At 44.9% G+C, this 25,208-nt stretch overlaps 1 protein-coding gene across 1 annotated transcript in view; it reads right to left on the bottom strand.

The window, feature by feature from the left end:
- Window positions 1-25,208, bottom strand: part of GLYR1 (glyoxylate reductase 1 homolog) — a 482,931-nt gene that overhangs the window by 292,957 nt on the left and 164,766 nt on the right. The window contains exons 7-9 of the mRNA XM_069210697.1: window positions 4,409-4,462; window positions 3,802-3,849; window positions 3,642-3,715 (exon numbers count right to left, since the gene is read on the bottom strand). Coding sequence (XP_069066798.1) covers window positions 3,642-3,715; window positions 3,802-3,849; window positions 4,409-4,462 — 176 coding nt within the window. The remainder of the gene's footprint in view (window positions 1-3,641; window positions 3,716-3,801; window positions 3,850-4,408; window positions 4,463-25,208) is intronic.

Below are 25,208 nucleotides of genomic sequence, written 5' to 3'. Positions count from 1 at the left end.
GAGGTTGCTCCATGGCGGTCCCTCGACCGGAGTCGGGTGTCTTCGCTATGGGCGTGCCCTTTTTCGGCCCCTTCGACGGGTCGCCTGATTTATGGGTCGAGCCATGGCCTGTTGGCAGTGGCGTCCCCTGGGCTTTTGGTTTGTCGATGGATTTACTTTTCGACGTCTTACTCACAGTTTGTTGCTGTTGTTCGACGTCGGAGTCTCCGGATTCTGATTCCGGAACCGAGAATGTTTCCTCTTCGTCGTCGAAACGTTGTTTTGTCGACGTGGACGCCATTTGGTGACGCCTGGCTCTTCGGTCCCGGAGTGTTTTTCTGGACCGGAAGGCTCGACAGGCTTCACAGGTATCCTCCTTGTGCTCGGGGGACAAGCACAAGTTACAGACCAAGTGCTGATCTGTATAAGGATACTTACTGTGACATTTTGGGCAGAAACGAAACGGGGTCCGTTCCATCGGCTTCGATGTCGCACGCGGTCGGGCCGACCAGGCCCCGATGGGGGATCGAAACTGCCCCAAAGTCTTCCGATGATCGGTGTCGATGTACCTAACTATCCCGATACCGAACGGAACAATACCGACGCTTTCTTCCGAGATTCTGACTAACTTTCCGAACCGAAACACGGAGCGAAAAGGAATACGTCCGAACCCGACAGCGGAAAAAAACAATCTAAGATGGAGTCGACGCCCATGCGCAATGGAGCCAAAGAGGGAGGAGTCCTTCGGTCCCGTGACCAAAAAGACTTCTTTGAAGAAAAACAACTTGTAATACTCCGAGCCCAACACCAGGCAGCGGACTGTGCCAAACATGTGTATCTGCAGCAACATATGCCATCGAACCATGTGTTCTCTTTATATGCAGACGACCTTCTGGTGTACATTAGAGATATAGTAGAGTTCTCCAGTGATAATATACCCTTATTCAACGCACATGCAAAGCTTTCTGGCTTGAGAGTGTAGGACAAGTCTTGTGTTTTTCCGCTGTCAACTACTGTGCCTGAGCCGAATCTCACATCAATGGCCCCTGGCCTGACATGGCAGCCCAGTACCTTCAGGTACCTTGGCATACAGGTATATCACGCAGACGCTGATCTGTCTGATGGAAATCTGACTTATGCTGTGTCGAAATTGCTCCGGCAGAAGACGTTCTGGACGACGCTGCCGCTAACAGTCATGGGCAGGATAGCCCTTGGCAAAATGGTAGTGCTGCTGAGGCTCCTATATTATTTTGTAAATTTACCACTATATGTCCTGGCCTCCTTTTTTCGATCTACGGAGCGGAAATTTGTAATTTAATTTGGAACAACTCCCGCTTTAGGGTAGCCCTCTCTAAACTTTACCACACCCTGCATCTGGGAGGACTGTCATTACCTAATCTGGAACAGTACTACCTAGCAGCACAGATACAGTGGATAGCTCGTTGGTTCTCATCGTAACACTTGGTAGACACGCCCACTGAACATCCGCCATGGTCACGTAGTAAATTACTCCAGTTATTTCACCCCTGTGCCAAATCCGCCACACCGGCAACCTATGTTACTGAATCTAGCTTACCGCTGTTACCGCAGATGCTGTTACCTGACTAGGGACGTCACGCCCTAGGCACTGGCTGTACCATTATTGGGGACACCACATCTTGACATCTGCGGAACTGACCGCCTGGCCCGAAGCAGGAATATATGCTCTAGGGAATCTCTATTCCGAAGGCACCTTCCCCACTCACATTACACTGATGGAGGACAATTTTAGTAAACCTAACGCGCTGTGTAGATCGACCCTTACCTCATGGGAGGCATGCATTCAGGGATTCTTCCCTAGGGGCAAAAAACAAAGCAACATCCCGTTTTCTAGATTTGGGATTCTTAGTGGCCAAGCGCCTTATCACGAGTAAATAGCGATCCCCCGAACCACCAGTACATGAAGCATGGGTACGATCCTTTTTTCGATCTGATTGGGCGAGAGCAGAGTGTACGGCTCTTAAGCACGAGGAGGTATAGGGGTTTGCCCCAAGTATCCTTTAGCATCACCAGGGGAACTAATGTTAATGGACCTCACTACTCCCTTGTGGCCTGCACAGATTAACTCCGACCCCACCCTGTAAGCAATGCATGATCGTGACGGCGTGCACATAATCCAACACACCACATATTTAAGTATATGGGTGGTACAGGTGGATACGCCCTGCAATTTGGCGACAGATGTGCCGGATGTATGCCATATAGACTGCATGTGTGGAGTCAACTTTTCGCACTTCTATGATTGTATAGTAACTATGATAATTGTGCTTTGTAAATACATGGACATGTTCTGCCTATACCGTTCCCTTCCCGTATGTTTATTGTTCTGACTTGGAGTTGCATGCAACACGTGGATCACACGTGCCTTTATGCTATATTATATCATCTTTACAATATAAATGCAATAAAGAACTTTTATTTTTTTTAAATCCGGCTCCGGGTAACGCCAATCTTGTTGGGACCAGAAGAATGCTGCTAAAGGTCCACACTTAAGGATAGCAAAGAAAAACAATCTAACAATGGAGTAGGTGACCATGTGTGTTCACAACCAGAGGTGTCATCATGGAGACCTTGTGACTCGTAAGACTTATTTGGGGGGGGGGGGGGGGGGAAATAAGCAGGAAACGACGGAGTCCAACAATACTTGGCAGTAGTATGCAGAGAATATGCATCTACTGCCACACACACTATGAACATGCAGTTACAATAAAATTATATATGTGCATACAGTATAGATGGAAATTAAACTTATATAAAACATTTATAAATACTTACCATCCGAATAAGGACCAAAATAGATTGAGCAAAATGTATTCTGACGTAATTGCAAACCCAAAGTAAACGTTCTCATGTAGTGGTATGTCAAATTTAAAAAAAGCAACAAAACAAGCACACATCACAGCAGTTTGACAGCATGGTAGCAGTAGATAGAGCCACTTCTATAGCCACCAACACACTTTTTACACCTTCAGTGTTCTAGCTTCCCATGATGGAGGATGTCTCTACAGTCCTTCAATGTGCTTGGGTATATTTTCTGAAAAAAATAATGTTGCCGCTGAATGTGAAGAAAAACGGCAAACAGACTGATTGTTGTAGCATTCCTTCTTCCACAGGCAAGCCATTTCACAATCACTGAAAACACGATGAAACTCCAGTGGGAAAAAGACAAAGGTTTTGAAAAACTCTCGAGACGTGTCCAGTTAAAGTAAAAGAATTCAACAACAAAAACAAAATCCCCTAGTGTGTTCTTAGATCATGTTCTTAGGTCCTTCACATGCAACTGAGATAAAAGAACTGGGGCAGTGAAGAAACTACCATTACAAGATATGATACCTATCTACTCCTTTAAAAGTAAGAGGGTATGTTTTTCAGCTTCTCTACAGATGAGGCACGCCTGGCTGTTTGCCTTGCAGTTTTTCTCCTCTTCCCAGGACTGCAAAGTCATGACTCTGCAGATGATGTTCTTATTTGGCAGCCTTCCTTCCTTTCAATGTATTCCCTCTGACACCATCCCTATGCTTTCATACATATGGCTTCAAGAATTGGGGGGGCGGGGGGGGGGGGGGGGGGGAGTGCCAGGCCAAGGACGATTAAAAACAGCACTGGTTGATAAGTCGTCCTACCTTTTGTCTGTGGGGTTAATGCTGCCGTTGGCCGCTGTACTGTCTGCTGCCTGGATTGATGTTGATCCCATTTCCTGCAACACATGCAATAAAACATATGTTCTTATTAAAGAAAGTAATATCTGTGTTAAAAGAAAGAAACACAAAAATAAAAACTTACTTCATCAGAGAGCTTGAACCGTTTACTGCTTGTATGGAACGACACAGACTGAGAAATGAGAGAACAGGTCAGTGCAGGTGGTTAGAATTTTCACAGTGAACTCATAAGACCTTTAATATGTTTTGACAACCCAAATGTTTTTTTATCTCTGGAATCCAGGGTTTTTTGGCAATATCATTTAAATGGTCCAGCTGAACCTGCAGAACAACGTCAGTACTTTTGGCCACAAACAAACATGAGGTGGTAAGATTATGTCCCATAATCTTCCTTTAAATGATTACACTAAGCTACTGGGAAAATTAGAGTTTGGGCTAATTCAGCCTCTAATAAAATAAATTATTCAGAGAGGCACACTGAAACCCCGCAACATTCAAAACACTTATCTGTACCTTGAAAAACACACGAAAAAGATTTTATCTCGTCCTCCCGCGCCCCCTGTATTGTGTGGAGTTTTATTGGCCAAATATTCCAACCACAGATCTCAAAATTATGAGCAATGGGCTATTGAAAATAAAATCTGAATGTACTAAAAAGCATCTTGACCAACCTAGCACCCATGGCCCTTCCGTGATCTCATTTAACATGGTTAATAAACAAATATTCTTACCTTCTCGGACTGGCTTAGCAGAAAGTGATGGAAGTGGGGGTCATCCCTCACAGGCTGATAAATAAAAAAATTAAATGGTCAAATTACTGAATCTTACTGCACACTCACAAAGCTGCCTTCTAACCATTAAAGATTTAAGATCATGCCTTTGACAGAATTCGAAATGGACTTCTATGTATAATTTAAAATACGTCCTTTCTCAAATGTGTGCTATGTTTCTCATACGATAGGCAACTCAAAAACCACAATTAAATTCATATTTGACACCTAGGTTCAGGACTGAGGCCAGCGGCACACAGTTTCTCTGAACCAGTAAGCTGTATGTAGCACGCAGTCACAGATGGTTTGAACCCATAAACAGCCAGAAGTTTTCAGTCAGGATTTAGCGGGGTACCTCTGGTAAACTGGACCATTGTTGTACACGTACTAATATTGACCAAATCCACACACTTGATGGATGAATGACTTCTTTACATTAGAATTACACACATTGTCAGTTAATTGTCTTGATGAGACTCATAGTAATATATAATGGATCAGAAAAATGGGTCAACAAGCCTGTGGGATTGAAGTGTTGACTAAAGAACATTCGGAAAATCACTCCTAAACTTTATTAATCTTACAAAAAGACATTTGCCCCGTTCATCTTGTTTACTCCAACTGGGCCAAATGACCTTAGAGGAGGTTGCATTTAGTCAATTAATTATTGAATCAGACTGATAAGGATTACTTTTTCAGAAGTACTCCTCATGGCAATTACGGTATCATTTATTCATTCTTCTATGACAAGTCACTGTTTCACACTGCACATTGCATGACAAATGTTTGACTAGTGATACAAATATGTTCTAATGTAATAAATATGAATGTTTAAGTTGTGTTGCAATGTATATAGGACGTTTTTGAATGTGGAATGATGAGGCCTCTCAAAAAATGTAGTTAACTGCACCATACCCTGTGTTCGCAAATATAAATAAACCTTTACTGTACAATTCATAGTTCTCCGTTCGAACGAATTCCGTTCATTTACATTACAGAACGGCCTAACCATCTAGGTCTTCAAACAGTCTTAACACCAATGCTATTGTATCTTATTTGGAATCCATCAACTAAAGGTAAAAGGAAAAGGCTACCTATCTGTTTGTGGTCTATGGATCAAGTACGACTCATGATGGCAGTAAGGAAAAATCCTCAATGTCCAAATCCTGAGATCCTATTTTCCCAGATGGCATAGTGAAGACTCACATTTTAACTGTGAATTATACAAACGTCTAATACCCTTCTTCACAGGCGAGGACAGGTGTCATGTAAATCTAGACTAGTCTCAGTGACGAAAATCACTGTTGTATGTTTGAAACTATTCCTTTATTCCAGCGTGAAACTATTTTAGATCCGGAAACAACACGTAGATTGCAATACAATATTTTATTTGTGGCAGTGAGCACTGAACGTGAATAAATGTAAACAGATTTTTCAATATTATCCGAGCTACTATTGTTTTTTGTCCTGCAACATCTACAGAATATCTGTGAAACAGATACTACAGCCTTGCATAGGAATGACAAAGCATTTCCAATAAGAGCCAGTTAAACAGCGTATTTCCTTATGGAATGTGCCCTAGCTCTAGAGCATACAGAAACTAGCTCAAGTTTAGCCTAACTGAATAACACTGAACAATCCTTCCCCAGTTATAGCAAAGCAACGGAGACAAGGAACTGCTGACTGAAAATGGCATAGCTACAGCTCCCTTCCCAGAGCACAACAGAGAACAACCACAGGAGCACCAAGGCAACACCAGTGTACATCACAGAAAATGGGGCAGCAACCCAACAACTTGGCACCAAACAACTCACAAAAGAGAAGTATCAGGAAACAGTGGACAAGAACCTATGGCAAACGATAACCAAAGGTGAGGCAAGGAGTGGACTATAAAGGTCAGGTCATCAGATAACATGGATTTTCATGGACAGTTCTGATTTTTTTTTTCCCCAAGGACTGTCCTGGCATCCTGACTCTTAATAAAGAAAATACATGTTCTTGTTTTTAAGAGAGGGTCACGTGAGTGTGCACATTAAATTGCTGTGCATGATTATATTTGCACCAGACCTCTCATCACACCATGGACAGTCATTATAAAGTTATTTAAATAGTCACCTGCTGTGCTGCCTCACCTCCCTTATGCTTCACAGCTAGTTCTAAAGAGGGTTGAAAGCATTGAAGAACCAAGGTCCAATCTCAGACTGCCCCTGGCACTCGGAGGGTGTTATAATGTAGAACTCTTTATATATAAAAATCAGAAAATGGACTGATTACAGTTTTTTAAAATTATTTTTAGGGCAGAAAGCAAATAACTTCATTGATCCATCATGGGCATTTCCTCACTGCCTTCCACTTCCCCTCTAGAAACACAAATTAAGGTTTATCCAGTTTCATTTTTTCTTTCATTTGCTTTCTGGTCACTGTTTCCTTGTATTAACACATAAAAACAGACTAGGAGTTGATACGGTGTGGTAGCCCATTAGCGTCCATGACTGATCCCATTATTTAATCCAACTACTATGTGTGTGGTGCTTCCATTTTTTTGTTCTGAAAATTCAGTCAGAAGAAAACGCTGCCTGAGGTTTATAGAGCACACCCATTCTCCACAACGGTTCACATTCAAGGTCTATGGAGAATTTAGTGGAATATCTGATACGTCAGCATCCTAAATTTCTCTTTTACACCCATTTTTTGTTGTTCCCAGGTCCCGATAAGGCCTGAAATAGCATCTCTTCTATTTTCCTAAGAAGTACTTAGAGTATATTCCTTTGTGTTTGGGTATAACAGACTCTTTCTACAGCTTTTTCTCTGGAGCATTATTACTTCTTTTCAAATGCTTTTAAGATGTTGATGGCTGAGTGTGAAAAGCTTTTACAGTTGAAGGAAAATCTTGAGCCTCAGAGCTCAATATTCTTCACAGTAGACAGCAGCCAGTTGTTGCCATTGTTCCTTGTACTGTGAGAAGCTTCCCTATATTAGAATTATTAACTGTGATGTTGAACAGGGGAAGTTAGTCCGGCATTTGTGGGGCTTTACCTGTTTATTCTGTTGAGTCGTGAACATTGATAGCATTCATGTTCTTTTGAGTGGGTATCTGGTGAAAGCAGATCTGATGAACACACTGAAATCTTTTACATGCAGATCTGTAAAAGGGAAGAGAAAAATACAGTCTGCCTTCTACAGCTTTAATATTCTTAAGATGTCTGCTTTGGCTTCATTTATGCATGCCGTCATAAGCCTGACGTCAAACAAAGACAAGTCAAAGATGGGAGATTTTTCTTTGCCCATCAACCTTCAGACTAGAAGGGCTTATCCATTAAGTGTCTCTTAAGCAGAGATCATGTAAATATTCAAAGGCTGAATGATGAGCAACAAACTGAGTAATGATTATGTTATCACCTGGTTGGATACAATCTTTCCTTCCTTGACCAATTCTAGCTTCACGTATATCCTTTATAGTGAAGTGGTCTGCAAGTCTTTTCATAGTACCCACAGGAATTGGTCACAGCAGCAAAGTATGGTCGCTGAACTCGCTGCTTCCAGTCATGGAACTGCAACACTCCTGCAGCTTCCTCATCTTGTGGGCTTAAGCAGATGACTATCGCTGCTATTTAATGAATGTGCATCAAATACACAACTTTATTGTCAACAAAAACATATGCTCAGTCTCTTACTAAGAGCTGGCTCTCAATCGATCACACCTACTCCTGGTTATTTTCACTTACAAAAAACATGCATTCATCTATGGAAAACTCTTATTATGGCTGAATATTGGGAATGATTATGTCAAAGGAAAGGCATATTAGATGAAGAACTGTATTGTCCAATTAATGTCCATCTACAATATATGAGATCTTTTACTAAGGCCTAGACCTAGTTCTCGTCTGTCTATCATCTTCTTGGTGGTGAGGGGTGAACTGTTTTTGCCTTCTGGGAAAAAGAGCATGTGGTCTCAGCACTAGAATCTGAGGAGCTGGAGCAGATTGTTGTTGAAGAGAAGGCTGGGGCATTATTACTTGAACAGTTTTGCGAGATGCTGTTTGATGAGCTTGTGGCACCACGTGGAGATTCAGGAAAATCAACACTTAGGAGCTGTACAGTCGGAGACTAGAATCATATTGCCAGTTCTTAAAAATCAGCCATGGTCACTGTGCCCGCTCGCTTCCTTCGCGCAATTTGTAAAGCAAGAGAGGATGCCTGCTTTTTTGCTTGTTTATTATTTAAGACTCAGGCCTACAATGAGATTCACATACATAATTATTCAATTTTCAATACAAATAGAATACCAATCTTTAAAAAATGAAATTCAAAACATTTCATTTTCAGGACATTAATATTTGACGAGACTGTTAGCAGAGCGTATTCCCAATGTAATAAAATTAGGCAAAAAAAAAAACGAAGTGTATTGCATACAATACTGGACAACGGTTGCATGATCAAGATCTTGCACGTTTTATTACATAGGTCATAATCTATCTTTAACCCCTTCGCTGCCAGGCCTTTTATTTATTTTTTATATTTGGGGGACGTTCGCGCTTAGGCCCTCATAACTTGTTGTCCACATAAGCTACCCACACCAAACTGGCGTCCTTTTTTCCCCCCTGGAAGAAAGCAGCCTCTTTCTAGCCTTGTTACCCCCACTTTTGGCCTGTTTGTGAGTGTATGTCAGGGTGTTTTCACTGTCTCACTGGGATCCTGCTAGCCAGGGCCTAGTGCTCATAGTGAAAACCCTATGTTTTCAGTATGTTTGTTATGTGTCACTGGGACCCTGCTAGTCAGGACCCCAGTGCTCATAAGTTTGTGGCCTATATGTATGTGTTCCCTGTGTGGTGCCTAACTGTCTCACTGAGGCTCTGCTAACCAGAACCTCAGTGGTTATGCTCTCTCTTTACAAATTGTCACTAACAGGCTAGTGACCAATTTCACCAATTTACATTGGCATACTGGAACACCCTTATAATTCCCTTGTATATGGTACTGAGGTACCTAGGGTATTGGGGTTCCAGGAGATCCCTATGGGCTGCAGCAATTCTTTTGCCACCCATAGGGAGCTCTGACAATTCTTACACAGGCCTGCCACTGCAGCCTGAGTGAAATAACGTCCACGTTATTTCACAGCCATTTTACACTGCACTTAAGTAACTTATAAGTCACCTATATGTCTAACCTTTACCTGGTAAAGGTTAGGTGCAAAGTTACTTAGTGTGTGGGCACCCTGGCACTAGCCAAGGTGCCCCCACATTGTTCAGGGCCAATTCCCCGAACTTTGTGAGTGCGGGGACACCATTACACGCGTGCACTACATATAGGTCACTACCTATATGTAGCTTCACAATGGTAACTCCGAATATGGCCATGTAACATGTCTATGATCATGGAATTGCCCCCTCTATGCCATCCTGGCATAGTTGGCACAATCCCATGATCCCAGTGGTCTGTAGCACAGACCCTGGTACTGCCAAACTGCCTTTCCTGAGGTTTCACTGCAGCTGCTGCTGCTGCCAACCCCTCAGACAGGTTTCTGCCCTCCTGGGGTCCAGCCAGGCTTGGCCCAGGATGGCAGAACAAAGGACTTCCTCTGAGAGAGGGTGTTACACCCTCTCCCTTTGGAAAATGGTGTGAAGGCAGGGGAGGAGTAGCCTCCCACAGCCTCTGGAAATGCTTTCATGGGCACACATGGTGCCCATTTCTGCATAAGCCAGTCTACACCGGTTCAGGGACCCCTTAGCCCTGCTCTGGCGTGAAACTGGACAAAGGGAAGGGGAGTGACCACTCCCCTGACCTGTACCTCACCTGGGAGGTGCCCAGAGCTCCTCCAGTGTGCTCCAGACCTCTGCCATCTTGGAAACAGAGGTGCTGCTGGCACACTGGACTGCTCTGAGTGGCCAGTGCCATCAGGTGACGTCAGAGACTCCTTCTGATAGGCTCCTTCAGGTGTTGCTAGCCTATCCTCTCTCCTAGGTAGCCAAACCCTCTTTTCTGGCTATTTAGGGTCTCTGTCTCTTGGGATTCCTTAGATAACGAATGCAAGAGCTCATCCGAGTTCCTCTGCATCTCTCTCTTCACCTTCTGCCAAGGAATCGACTGCTGACCGCGCTGGAAGCCTGCAAAACTGCAACATAGTAGCAAAGACGACTACTGCAACTCTGTAACGCTGATCCTGCCACCTTCTCAACTGTTTTCCTGGTGGTGCATGCTGTGGGGGTAGTCTGCCTCCTCTCTGCACTAGAAGCTCCGAAGAAATCTCCCGTGGGTCGACGGAATAATCCCCCTGCAAACGCAGGCACCAAAGAACTGCATCACCGGTACCTTGAGTCTCCTCTCAGCACGACGAGCGAGGTCCCTTGAATCCAGCAGCTCTGTCCAAGTGACTCCCACAGTCCAGTGACTCTTCAGTCCAAGTTTGGTGGAGGTAAGTCCTTGCCTCCCCACGCCAGACTGCATTGCTGGGAACCACGACTTTTGCAGCTACTCTGGCCTCCGTGCACTTCCTGCGAAAATCCTTTGTGCACAGTCCAGCCTGGGTCCACGGCACTCTAACCTGCATTGCACGACCTCCTAAGTTGTTCTCCGGCGACGTGGGACTCCTTTGTGCGACTTCGGGTGAGCACCGTTTCACGCATCCTCGTAGTGCCTGTTTCTGGCACTTCTCCGGGTGCTGCTTGCTGCTGAGAGGGCTCCTTGTCTTGCTCGACGCCCCCTCTGTCCCCTGACGCAATTTGCGACATCCTGGTCCCTCCTGGGCCACAGCAGCATCCAAAAACCATTACCGCACGATTTGCAGCTAGCAAGGCTTGTTGGCGGTCTTTCGGCGGGAAAACACTTCTGCACAACCATCCACGACGTGGGGGATCCGTCCTCCAAAGGGGAAGTCTCTAGCCCTTGTCGTTCTTGCAGAAACCTACGCTTCTACTGTCCAGTAGCAGCATCTTTGCACCCACAGCTGGCATTTCCTGGGCATTTGCCCATCTCCGACTTGCTTGTGACTTTTGGACTTGGTCCCCTTGTTCCACAGGTACCCTCGACTGGAAATCCATCGCTGTTGCATTGTTGGTTTGTGTCTTTCCTGCAGAATTCCCCTATCACGACTTCTATGTCCTTTGGGGAACTTTAGTGCACTTTGCACTCACTTTTCAGGGTCTTCGGGTGGGCTATTTTTCTAACCCTAACTATTTTCTAATAGTCCCAGCGACCCTCTACAAGGTCACATAGGTTTGGGGTCCATTCGTGGTTCGCATTCCACTTTTGGAGTATATGGTTTGTGTTGCCCCTATCCCTATGTGTCCCCATTGCATCCTATTGTAACTATACATTGTTTGCACTGTTTTCTAATACTATTACTGCATATTTTGGTATTGTGTACATATATCTTGTGTATATTTGCTATCCTCATACTGAGGTACTCACTGAGATACTTTTGGCATATTGTCATAAAAATAAAGTACCTTTATTTTTAGTATATCTGTATATTGTGTTTTCTTGTGATATTGTGCATATGACACTAAGTGGTACTGTAGGAGCTTCACTCGTCTCCTAGTTCAGCCTAAGCTGCTCTGCTAAGCTACCATTATCTATCAGCCTATGCTGCTAGACACCCTATACACTAATAAGGGATAACTGGGCCTGGTGCAAGGTGCAAGTACCCCTAGGTACTCACTACAAGCCAGTCCAGCCTCCTACACCCCCAACATCCTAGGGATTCTAGAGGTACCCAGAGTTTGTGGGTTCCCGTTAAAGAGACCAAGAAAGTACGCAAAATTCAACAAAAATTTCGTTAAAATGTTTTTTTTTTTGTTGTTTTTTTTTTTAATGGGAAAAAAGGGCCTGTGGTTTTTCCCTTGAAAATGGCATCAACAAAGGGTCTGCGGTGCTAAAATCACCATCTTCCCAGCTTTCAGGAACAAGCAGACTTTAATCAGAAAACCACATTTTTTAACAATTTTGACATTTTACTGGGAAATACCCCATTTTTACTATTGTTTTCGTGCTTTCAGCCTCCTTCCAGTTAGTGAGAGAAATGGGTGTAAAAATAATGCTCGATCCCGGACATTTAAACATTTCGGAAAAGTAGACAAAATTCTAAATTCAGCAAGGGGTCATTTGTGTAGATCCTTCAAGGTTTCCTTACAGAAAGTAACAGCTAAAATAAAAATTGAGGTAAAAGAAAAAAAAAAAAAAAACATTTCTGTCCATGTTTTCTTCTATAACTTTTTCCAGCTATGGCAGATTTTTTAAAGCGGTGTACGTCTGTTGGACTCTTCTGGTTGCGGGGATATATAGGGCTTGTAGGTTCATTAAGAACCCTAGGTACCACAGCCACCTTGCAATGGGTTTTCATTGCATACTGTGTATACAGCAATTCATTTGTTAAAATATAAAGAGTGAAAAATAGGTATCAAGGAAACCTTTGTATTTCAAAATTAGCCCAAGATACGGTGTTGAGAAGAAGTTATTTGCACATCTCTGCATTCCGGGGTCCCCATATTAGCATGTGCATTACAGGGCATTTCTCAAATAGACTTATTTTTTACACACTGTCTTACATTTGGAAGGAAAAAATGTAGAAAAAGACAAGGGGCAATAACACTTGTTTTTCTATTTTGTGTTTCCCCAAGTGTCCCGATAAAAATGGTATCTCACTTGTGTGGGTAGGCCTAATGACTGCAACAGGAAACGCAACATGGACACATCACATTTTTACACTGAAATCTAATGTGTTTTTTTTACAAAGTGCCTAGCTGTGGATCTTGCCCTTTAGCTCAGCCGGCACCTAGGGAAACCTAGCAAACCTATACATTTTTGAAAACTAGACACCTAGTGAAAATTCAGAATGGGGTGACCTGTGGGGCTCTCAAAAGGTTCTGTTACCCAGAGTACTTTGCAAATTTAAAAATTTGGCAAAAAAAACAAAACACTTTTTCCTCAAATTTAGGTGCTGCAAAGTTCTGGAATCTGAGGCGAGCCACAAACGTCCTTCTACCCAGCATTTCCCCACATCTCCAGATAAAAATGGTACCTCACTTGTGTGGGTAGGCCTAGTGCCCGCAACAGGCAATGCCCCAAACACTGCGTGGACACATCAAAATTATCAAATACAAAATTACCTGTTTTTGCGGGGTGGGGGACACCTGCGTTTCTGGTCCTGTACTCAGCAGACATCTAGGGAAACCTACCAAACCCAGACGTTTCTAAAAACTAGACACCCAAGGGAGTCCAGGGAGGTTTGACTTGCGCAGACTCCCCAGAATCCTCAGCAAACCTCAAATGTTACTTTAAAAAGAAAAAAAATCAAGTTTTTCCACATTTGTGTGTGGTATCACCGCACCGGCACACATTGCCTACCACCCAAAGTTCCCCTTAGTCTCCAGATGAAAATGATACCTCACTTGTGTAGGTGGGCCAAGTGCCTGTGACAGGGAAGAGCCAAAATCATGTCAAAACTGAGGGGGGAAACAAAGCGGGTCCAAAAGGGCACAGTGGAAAAAACACATTTTTAGGCCGACAAGTAAAGCAACAATTTTATGGGTATAGATGCAACAATGCTGGGTGGTAGGAATTTTGTTGATTCCTGCAGATTCTGGAAGCTTCCATCACAAAAATGTGGGGAAAATGTGTGATTTCAAGCAAGTTGGAGTTTTGCAGGGCATTGTGGATAAGAAAATGGTGCGGGTGCATGTGACGCACACCACCCTGGACTCACCCCGATATTTAGTTTTCGGATGTGTCGAGGTCCTGTAGATTTTTCTACATGGCAGCGTCTCAAAGTCCAAAAAGTGCAGCCCTCACCATTCCAAGTGGGAAGATTTTGAGAGTTAGACAAGCTCTCATGGCCCAAATGTAAAACTCAAACCCAAAATAATCAAATGTCATCTTGCTTGTCCTTGGGATAAGATATTTTAGTGTGTGGGGGGAGAGCTGAAAGACTGTTACCCTCTTCAGTTGGGGCGGGGGCATAACCATGCCCATACTGGTTGGCAGCAACCACCCCAAGATTTTTTATTTTGCTCCCTGGCATCTAGCAGGCTTTCTAATAAAGGCCGATCTGCCCCAGGGGTGGGGCAGAAAAGCCTAATAAACAAATTGCTCCCTGCGGAACGACCCTTGCCCAAAGGGTCGCTCCCCTTATCTGTAAGTCACAAAAAACACAATCTCCCTAGTGTCCCTGGCGCTATGTGATCTGACTGCAGGAATGCTTAGAGAGACATGAAAAGGAAAGGAAAGGAAAAGCCTTACCTTGTAATGCCTCCCCGACCTCCCCTGCCCCGTTCCGAGGAGAAACTAATCTGTTTTTTCCTCGGGTGGCTTCCAGCGTGATGGGAGGCAACCTCTGAAGGAGTCCGCTTGTGATCGTGTGTGGTAATCAGATGTTGGGGGGGGGGGGTCCCCCTTCCATCCCTGTCCATGGGGGGGCGAGCGGTGCTGCCCAGGACATAACCGTTACATCCCAGGCATCCAAGGGGTTAACATTCGATTTTTGCTAGCCACCTATTACAATCTTTAAATGTAAAATATGCATGCAAATAATACAAACAGGTGGCGCACCACTCATGTGATTAATCTTTCTCCCTTTTTCCAAAGGGTAGGCATCTCTAAACATTTAAAAGCAGCAGAAGTATATGAATGCTGCATAGATAACCTTCCCTCATGTGGAAACACTCTTCAGTAATTATTTGCAGTACAGCAACATTATCCAGGGTCAAGTTGTTTTCATTTAAACTGGCTTGTTCCATTGTGATTATCATCTTATCAGTTGCCCGGCTTTGAAGATGTTTCATAACACTATTTGGACAAAGCCTTTGATCTGTTAGACAGAAGCTAGGTCATATTCACAATCCAATACTGTTTCAGAAGGGGAATTAATGGATAATTGGGTAAAATCTGAGGAAGCAGAGTTAGGGGACTACAATTATGGTAAGTAGTTCTTATACTCCTTATCAATAATTGAATTTGTCTAAGGAGAAACATTGCTATCACTTCTCTCTGCAGCAATCTTAATCTTATTAGGTTGAGCGTACGACCACTTATATACTTTAAAGTATAATTCTTCTGTGGGCTTCCAGCTATTTCATTTGTTAGTTTGTGTCATTTAAAAATCCTTGCTTGGTAGTGGTCAGTCATGCCTCTTTGCCCCTCCTTCTGTGTAGGGTCAGGGACCAACTACTGTATAATTGTGCTTTTTCCTGTTTATCTGGTCTGTAGGGGACTTTTTTTTTTTTTTTTTTTTTAAACTTAGTTTTGTGCTCCCGTCCAGGGAAGCTTTCCTTTTCATTTGCAGAGCATTCTTCCTCTGAGCCTAGCTGTAAACAAGGCTATAAATCAGGATGCTATCTTAGTCACATTTAGTCTTAGCCATTGAGGCTCTCTGCACCCTCTCTCAGCTGCCTGGCACCCGTCTTTACTTGGCTTGGATTTTCTTTACCAAGTGTGCCTGCCTGTTGCTGAGAATTCCTTGCAATAGCTTATAACCCAGGCACCCAGCTCTACTGGGGCTCCTCAACCCTTAAAGGCAGTGCCCACTTCTGCTCCATACTGGGATCTCACTCGCACTTCCTTCAGTGCACCTCAGTTCACACACTCCAAGCCCTCAGCCGTGCCAGTGGCAGAAACCCCAGACACGTGGTCTGCCAGAGCACCTCAGTTCTTGCAGTCAGTACACTCTGCTGATCCAGTACTGGGACCTTTGACACAGCTCCATAAGTGTGCCTCAGTTCACACACTCCAAGCCCTTAGCTGTGCCAGAACCACACACACGCTTCTGGCAGAGCACCTCAGTTCTTACAGTCAGTACACTCTGCTGCTCCAGTACTAGAAGCTCAGGTGCAGCTCTATCAGTGCACTTCAGTTTTACCCCCACAAAAATCACTTCCTTTCCTATACTAGGTCCCCACTCACATACAGTTCCATTACAGCAGCTCAATTCTAATATTGAGTCCCACTGCCAAGCCAATACTGGACCCAAAAGAGTAAAAAAACAGCTCAGCCAGTGCACTTCAAGTCTACCATCCAATGCCACTGTTGATGGGAACCACCACAGCTCTGCCAGAATCCATCAATTCTAACATTCAGTGCACATTTCTTCTCAGTACCAAGGCTCACACACACTCCCTTCAGGACTCTTTACTTCTGTGGTTCAGAGGCAATTCCAATCCCATACTGGGCCCCATTTGCAGCTTCACCAGGGACATCCAGGCTAACACTAGGCAATACTGGTACGCCAATACTAGGTTCCAAGCACAGCTCCATTAACATACCTCACTTCTGACCTTGTGTGCCCGTTACTATTCCAGTACTGGAGCCCACATACAACTCTGTCAGTGGACCTCAACCCGAACCTGCAGTGCACCATTATTCCAATACCAGGAATTACACAGCACCCAGTTTCTCGTTCCTCACCCACTGCCTTTCTGTTATTCCAGCACTAGGCTGAGGCACAGCTCTGTCTATACCCTCACCAGATCTAAAGCACCCCAATATTGCTTTATTTGGGTTCACATAAAAATCTGCTAATCAACTCCTTCTGTTCTGCAGTGCCCCCTGCTGCTCCACACTCGGACTTCTGTTTGAGGACGTGGGGGAGCCAATTAAACCTATTCTTAGCTGCCATCTTTATTTAGGAGGTCTGTTCCACCTATCTCACTCTGTTCTTTCCTTTACTCTGCTTACTCTCAATGTTTTCTTTCTCCCCGACTTCTCTTTGCAGCTCTTAAAATCCACACATTATCAGTTTTACTTGTTTAACTGTTTCTTTCAACTCCTCTCCCTTTCAAAAAAAAAAAAAAAAAAAATGTTCCTCTTCCGCTTGCTACCTCCTCTTTCAAATTCGCAAAACTTTGGCTAATTCTTTCTTTGTTTTGTTCATCTCTTTTTTCTTCATCAGGAGTTCATTCTCTCACTATTTTTTCTCTTCCCTTCATTCTTTGCTCTTTCCTTTGACTCAGTATGCGTCTTTTCACTTTCCTTTTTCTTTATTTAGATCTTTCTTCCTTCCTTTCTCTGGTGTTTATCTTATCTTCATCTGTCAATTCACGTTTTACTATAAATCCCTCTATTTCCTGTATGTGGAAGCCACAAGTTACTTGTCGGGACCCTTAGTGTCAAAGTGGTTTTCCCATTCTGTGTCTGTGGGAAACATGTCAGTACACACACATGCCCTGTTTCTTTTGCTCGTTTCTCTCACCATCTTTTTCCTCTAATGATAATTTCTCTTTCTTGTCATACTTCTTTCGTTATTTTTGCTCTCTTTCGTTTGCTAGCTTCCTCCCTTTTTTCTTCTGTCTCACACATTTGTTCTACTTCTTCTTAGATTTAATTTTCTCATTCTTCCATTTCCTTCTTTCTTTTATTTCTTTGCCACTCCTCTTTTTTTCCTTTTGTCTGGTGTATTCCTTTCGCTTCTCTTTTTCTGCCCCATCCGCTTTCTCTCCTGAGGCCTAATTATCAATGGAGTAACAGGTGCAGTGGCACCAGGGCCCAGAAACCTAAGGGCCACACAACTTTAATTACTGCTGTATTTTCCTTTCTTACTCCAGGGCCCATGACACTGTTGCTACTCCACTTGTCTTCTCAATCTTTACACCCGATTTCCTCTTTCCTTTCAGCCTCCAATATGTCCCAAATTATATTTTTATTACGGTGTTTTGAGCATTACACTCTAATGCTGAAATTTTATTTCTGATAAAGGTTTATATGATAATTAAATGTTTTAAGATAGAGAAAGAATGTAAATGGATGTGCTTTAGTTAAATGCTGGGCCACTGGAATTATATGGCAGGAAAAGATGAAATTATTTAACAGGGAATGTGGCAAGAAAAGTTCAGTTATGAATTTACAATGCCAATAGCACTAACTCAAGAACATGTGAGACTTACTGCACTGAAAATGCTTGTTTTTTGTTTTTTTTAGCTGTTGCTTCTCAGAGTCAAATCCATTTTTGATCCTCCTAGAGCTTTTTCATTTCTTCTCCACTACAGGAGATGTATTATTTTATCCCTCCCCCTGGAGTAATGAGATTTGTTGTCCCACTAATCTGCTTATGTTCTTAGTTAGATAATCTTTGGAAGAATCCTTCTTGATCAAGTTATTTCAAGTATAGGTTGAATAACAAAAGTCCCCCCCCCCCCTCAAAAAAAAGGTTTTTCATATACACTGCTCCCTCTGTTGGGTCGCTGTGACTGAGTGGGCAATATGGGATGCCCGCACACAGCAAATGACCCTCAGATCAAGAGTCTTAACTGACTGCAACATGGTCTTATAACTGCATGTACTCTAGTGGAGAATTTGGTATGTCATGCATTGTCTATGCCAGTTATACCAGTGTACTGTTTAAAAATGAAAAATAAAAAGTTTTTTCATATGAAACTCAAACTTTTCGCATTTTTTTTTTTTATAAACTCTTTATTGAGTGTTTCCCCAACATAGTAGAGACATATCACAAATTACATTTGGCAGTAGGGATAACAACAGTACAAATTACTGTTGTGATCATGCATATCCCAAAGGTGAAAATTAGCAGAAACAACATGTCTATAGTGAGGTACCCTTCCATTCCAAGCCCCTGGCACCTATTGCTCCTGTGTCCTTCTAGTATCCTCAGGTGTTTCCCCTCCCACCCAGGCCTCCTTTTGTCCACGGTTTGTCTGGAAATGGCTCCAAATGTATTCCTCGTGCCTCTACCCCACCTTTCCATAACTTATAATGGTTCTTGGGGCATACCAGTCCCTTGAATATGGGTTGGTTTAGCCCCATGCAGAAGTCCATACTTTTAGCTCATCCCTCTACTGTGGGGGCAGCTATGTCTTTCCTGGCCCTCACAATATCGGTCTTGGCAATTATGAGGCCCAACCATAGGAGAGCCCTTTTGTGTAACGTGCCCTTTAGCTCATTCACAACAAGTAGGAGCACCAGCTTCAACCCAATACCTCTTCCAACCATCCCCAACCCCCCCCTCACCCACCCAATGTGTGCCAAGTCCACAGGAGTACACCCACATGTCAAACATCCACCACAGTACATTAGTCTTCTTAGAATTGGCTATAAAGCCTGCCATTTTCCAAGAGAGTACACTCTAATCCTGCAATTGCATGTTTAATGGAATGGAGAGTGTAGAAAGTTGGCTCTGTATATACTATTTCAAAGTAAGAAATAGTGTGCTAGTGTGCACAGAGCCCAAGTGTTCCCCCTAGAGGTAAGATAATAGCAAAATTAGATAATTCTAATGCTCTTTTTTTTGTGATAGTGTGGTCGAGCAGTAGGCTTATCAGAGGGTAGTGTTAAGCATTTGTTGTACACACACAGGCAATAATTGAGGAACACTGTAGGAAGTTGGCTCTGTATGTGCTATTTCAAAGTAAGGAATAGCATGCACAGAGTCCAAGGGTTCCCCTTAGAGGTAAAATAGTGGTAAAAATAGATAATACTAATGCTCTATTTTGTGGTAGTGTGGTCGAGCAGTAGGCTTATCCAAGGAGTAGTGTTAAGCATTTGTTGTACATACACATAGACAATAAATGAGGTACACACACTCAGAGACAAATCCAGCCAATAGGTTTTTATATAGAAAAATATCTTTTCTTAGTTTATTTTAAGAACCACAGGTTCAAATTCTACATGTAATATCTCATTCGAAAGGTATTGCAGGTAAGTACTTTAGGAACTTCAAATCATCAAAATTGCATGTATACTTTTCAAGTTATTGACAAATAGCTGTTTTAAAAGTGGACACTTAGTGCAATTTTCACAGTTCCTAGGGGAGGTAAGTATTTGTTAGGTTAACCAGGTAAGTAAGACACTTACAGGGCTTAGTTCTTGGTCCAAGGTAGCCCACCGTTGGGGGTTCAGAGCAACCCCAAAGTCACCACACCAGCAGCTCAGGGCCGGTCAGGTGCAGAGTTCAAAGTGGTGCCCAAAACACATAGGCTAGAATGGAGAGAAGGGGGTGCCCCGGTTCCGGTCCGCTGGCAGGTAAGTACCCGCGTCTTCGGAGGGCAGACCAGGGGGGTTTTGTAGGGCACCGGGGGGGACACAAGTCCACACAGAAATTTCACCCTCAGCAGCGCGGGGGCGGCCGGGTGCAGTGTAGAAACAAGCGTCGGGTTCGCAATGTTAGTCTATGAGAGATCTCGGGATCTCTTCAGCACTGCAGGCAGGCAAGGGGGGGATTCCTCGGGGAAGCCTCCACTTGGGCAAGGGAGAGGGACTCCTGGGGGTCACTTCTCCAGTGAAAGTCCGGTCCTTCAGGTTCTGGGGGCTGCGGGTGCAGGGTCTCTCCCAGGCGTCGGGACTTTAGGTTCAAAGAGTCGCGGTCAGGGGAAGCCTCGGGATTCCCTCTGCAGGCGGCGCTGTGGGGGCTCAGGGGGGACAGGTTTTGGTACTCACAGTATCAGAGTAGTCCTGGGGTCCCTCCTGAGGTGTTGGATCGCCACCAGCCGAGTCGGGGTCGCCGGGTGCAGTGTTGCAAGTCTCACGCTTCTTGCGGGGAGCTTGCAGGGTTCTTTCAAGGCTGCTGGAAACAAAGTTGCAGCCTTTCTTGGAGCAGGTCCGCTGTCCTCGGGAGTTTCTTGTCTTTTCGAAGCAGGGGCAGTCCTCAGAGGATGTCGAGGTCGCTGGTCCCTTTGGAAGGCGTCGCTGGAGCAGGATCTTTGGAAGGCAGGAGACAGGCCGGTGAGTTTCTGGAGCCAAGGCAGTTGTCGTCTTCTGGTCTTCCGCTGCAGGGGTTTTCAGCTGGGCAGTCCTTCTTCTTGTAGTTGCAGGAATCTAATTTTCTAGGGTTCAGGGTAGCCCTTAAATACTAAATTTAAGGGCGTGTTTAGGTCTGGGGGGTTAGTAGCCAATGGCTACTAGCCCTGAGGGTGGGTACACCCTCTTTGTGCCTCCTCCCAAGGGGAGGGGGTCACAATCCTAACCCTATTGGGGGAATCCTCCATCTGCAAGATGGAGGATTTCTAAAAGTTAGAGTCACTTCAGCTCAGGACACCTTAGGGGCTGTCCTGACTGGCCAGTGACTCCTCCTTGTTTTTCTCATTATTTTCTCCGGCCTTGCCGCCAAAAGTGGGGCCTGGCCGGAGGGGGCGGGCAACTCCACTATCTGGAGTGTCCTGCTGGGTTGGCACAAAGGAGGTGAGCCTTTGAGGCTCACCGCCAGGTGTGACAATTCCTGCCTGGGAGAGGTGTTAGCATCTCCACCCAGTGCAGGCTTTGTTACTGGCCTCAGAGTGACAAAGGCACTCTCCCCATGGGGCCAGCAACATGTCTCGGTTTGTGGCAGGCTGCTAAAACTAGTCAGCCTACACAGATAGTCGGTTAAGTTTCAGGGGGCACCTCTAAGGTGCCCTCTGTGGTGTATTTTACAATAAAATGTACACTGGCATCAGTGTGCATTTATTGTGCTGAGAAGTTTGATACCAAACTTCCCAGTTTTCAGTGTAGCCATTATGGTGCTGTGGAGTTCGTGTTTGACAAACTCCCAGACCATATATTCTTATGGCTACCCTGCACTTACAATGTCTAAGGTTTTGTTTAGACACTGTAGGGGTACCATGCTCATGCACTGGTACCCTCACCTATGGTATAGTGCACCCTGCCTTAGGGCTGTAAGGCCTGCTAGAGGGGTGTCTTACCTATACTGCATAGGCAGTGAGAGGCTGGCATGGCACCCTGAGGGGAGTGCCATGTCGACTTACTCGTTTTGTCCTCACTAGCACACACAAGCTGGCAAGCAGTGTGTCTGTGCTGAGTGAGAGGTCTCCAGGGTGGCATAAGACATGCTGCAGCCCTTAGAGACCTTCCTTGGCATCAGGGCCCTTGGTACTAGAAGTACCAGTTACAAGGGACTTATCTGGATGCCAGGGTCTGCCAATTGTGGATACAAAAGTACAGGTTAGGGAAAGAACACTGGTGCTGGGGCCTGGTTAGCAGGCCTCAGCACACTTTCAATTGTAAACATAGCATCAGCAAAGGCAAAAAGTCAGGGGGCAACCATGCCAAGGAGGCATTTCCTTACACACACACTCAGAGACTTACTCCAGGCAATAGGTTTTTATATTGAAAAATATATTTTCTTAGTTTAATTTAAGAACCACAGGTTCAAGATTTACAGTAAACACTTTAAATATAAGGTACTTCACCTAGATACTTTAGGAACTTTGAACAAAATCAATATCATATACAGTCTTTGTAAAAATGGCAGTAAGCTATTTTCAAAGTGGACACAGTGCAAGAATCAACAGTTCCTGGGGGAGGTAAGTAAAGGTAGTTTAGGAGGTAAAACACTTACAAGTCTCAGTTCTGGGGCATAGGCAGCCCACCGTTGGGCGTTCAAGGCTACCACAAAGTTACCACACAGCAGCTCAGGGTCGGTCAGGTGCAGATGTCAAAGAGTTGCCCAAAACACATAAGTGCCTATGGAGAACAGGGGTGCTCCAGTTCAAGTCTGCCAGCAGGTAAGTACCTGTACCTACGTCCTTGGGGGGACAGACCAGGGGGGTTTTGTAGAGCACGGGGGGCCACAAGTAGGCACACAAAACACACCCTAAGGGGCACAGGGGCGTCCGGGTGCAGTGTGCAAAGCAGGCGTCTGGTTTCAGGTAGGAAACAATGGAGGGACCCAGGGGTCCCTCTAGCAGTGCAGGCAGACACCGGGGGGCTTCTCGGGACAGCCACCACCTGGGCAAGGCAAAGGGTCGCCTGGGGTCACTCCTGCGCGGAAGTTTGGTTCCTTCAGGTCCTGGGGGCTACGGGTGCAGTGTTGGTTCCAGGCATCGGGTCCCTTGCTACAGAAAGTCACGTTCAGGGGAGCCTCTGGATTCTCTCTGCAGGCGTCTCTGTGGCGGCTCAGGGGGGTCTTCTCTGGTTACTCACGGGCTCGCAGTCGCTGGGGAGTCCTCCCTGAGGTGTTTGTTCTCTGGATCTCAAGCTGGGGGCGTCGGGTGCAGAGTGTGAAGTCTCACGCTTCCGGCAGGAAACGTGCAATCTTTGGAAGTTGCTTCTTTGTTGCAAAGAAGTAGCTGGTTTTGAACCGGGTCGCTGTTCGCGTAAGTTTCTTGGTACTTTACTCCAGGGCAGTCACCTGAGGCTTCAGAGGTTACTGGTCCCTGTTGGGTGCGTCGCTGGAGCAGGTTTCCGAAGTTGGAGACAGGCCGGTAGGGCTGGGGCCAAAGCAGTTGTCGTCTTCCTCCTTCTCTGAAGGCTTGTAGGTCAGCAGTCCTTGTTTCTTCAGGTTGCAGGAATCTAGTCTCCTAGGTTCTGGGGAGCCTCTAAATACTGAATTTAGTGGTGTGTTTAGGTCTGGTAGGGCAGTAGCCAATGGCTACTGTCCTTGAGGGTGGCTACACCCTCTTTGTGCCTCCTCCCTGTGGGGAGGGGGGCACATCCCTATTGGGGGAATCCTCCAAAATCCAGATGGAGGATTTCTCAAGGCAAGGGTCACCTCAGGACACCTTAGGGGCTGTCCTGACTGGTGGGTGGCTCCTCCTTGTTTTTCTCATTATCTCCTCCAGCCTTACCATCAAAAGTGGGGACAGTGGCCGGAGGGGCGGGCATCTCCACTAGCTGGGATGCCCTGGGGTGCTGTAACAAAAGGGGCGAGCCTTTGAGGCTCACCACTAGGTGTTATAGTTCCTGCAGGGGGAGGTGGGAACCACCTCCACCCAGTACAGGCTTTGTTCCTGGCCACAGAGTGACAAAGGCACTCTCCCCATGTGGCAAGCAACATGTCTGGTGTGTGGCAGGCTGGCAGAAACTGGTCAGCCTACACTAGAAGTCCAATTGGTATTCAGGGGGCATCTCTAAGATGCCCTCTGGGTGTATGTTACAATAGTTTGCACACTGTCATCAGTGTGCATTTATTGTGCTGAGAAGTTTGATACCAAACTTCTCAGATTTCAGTGTAGCCATTATGGAACTGTGGAGTTCATGTTTGACAAACTCCCAGACCATATACTCTTATGGCTACCCTGCACTTACAATGTCTAAGGTTTTGCTTAGACGATGTAGGGGCATAGTGCTCATGCACATATGCCCTCACCTGTGGTATAGTGCACCCTGCCATAGAGCTGTAAGGCCTGCTAGAGGGGTGACTTACCTATGCCACAGGCAGTGTGAGGTTGGCATGGCACTCTGAGGGGAGTGCCATGTCGACTTAGTCATTTTCTCCCCACTAGCACACACAAGCTGTGAGGCAGTGTGCATGTGCTGAGTGAGGGGTCCCCAGGGTGGCATAAGACATGCTGCAGCCCTTAGAGACCTTCCCTGTCATCATGGCCCTTGGTACCAGGGGTACCAGTTACAAGGGACTTACCCGAGTGCCAGGGTAGAGCCAATTGTGGAGACAAAGGTACAGGTTAGGGAAAGAATACTGGTGCTTGGGCCTGGTTAGCAGGGTCCCAGCACACTTTCAAATCAAAACTTAGCATCAGCAAAGGCAAAAAGTTAGGGGGTAACCTTGCCAAGGAGGCATTTCCTTACAGAGAGTATGTATAATTAAATGTGCCAGCTAACCAGTTGCACTGTCATAAATCCTTCTATGTTATTGCATCACAAAGCAGGTTATGAAGTTTTAAAGATCGAAACAGATCTGCCTCCAGCTCCAAGAGATCTAGTTGCCTTCATCGTTAACAGGTGCTTCCTACAGATTTGGAAACCCTCAGTGAAATGTTCTTTATAATTCTGAAAATATTAGATTGTCTTTTTTGAGCACGCAAAAAAGGAACATCTATTGCTCTGCAAAAAAAAAAAAAAAAGTAGTTTTCTAAAATCAAATTCACAC

This window comes from Pleurodeles waltl, chromosome 10 (assembly GCF_031143425.1).
Source record: "Pleurodeles waltl isolate 20211129_DDA chromosome 10, aPleWal1.hap1.20221129, whole genome shotgun sequence".
Taxonomy (NCBI): domain Eukaryota; kingdom Metazoa; phylum Chordata; class Amphibia; order Caudata; family Salamandridae; genus Pleurodeles; species Pleurodeles waltl.
Note: the sequence above shows the minus strand (reverse complement) of the source record. Positions and strands in the feature narration are given on the sequence as shown.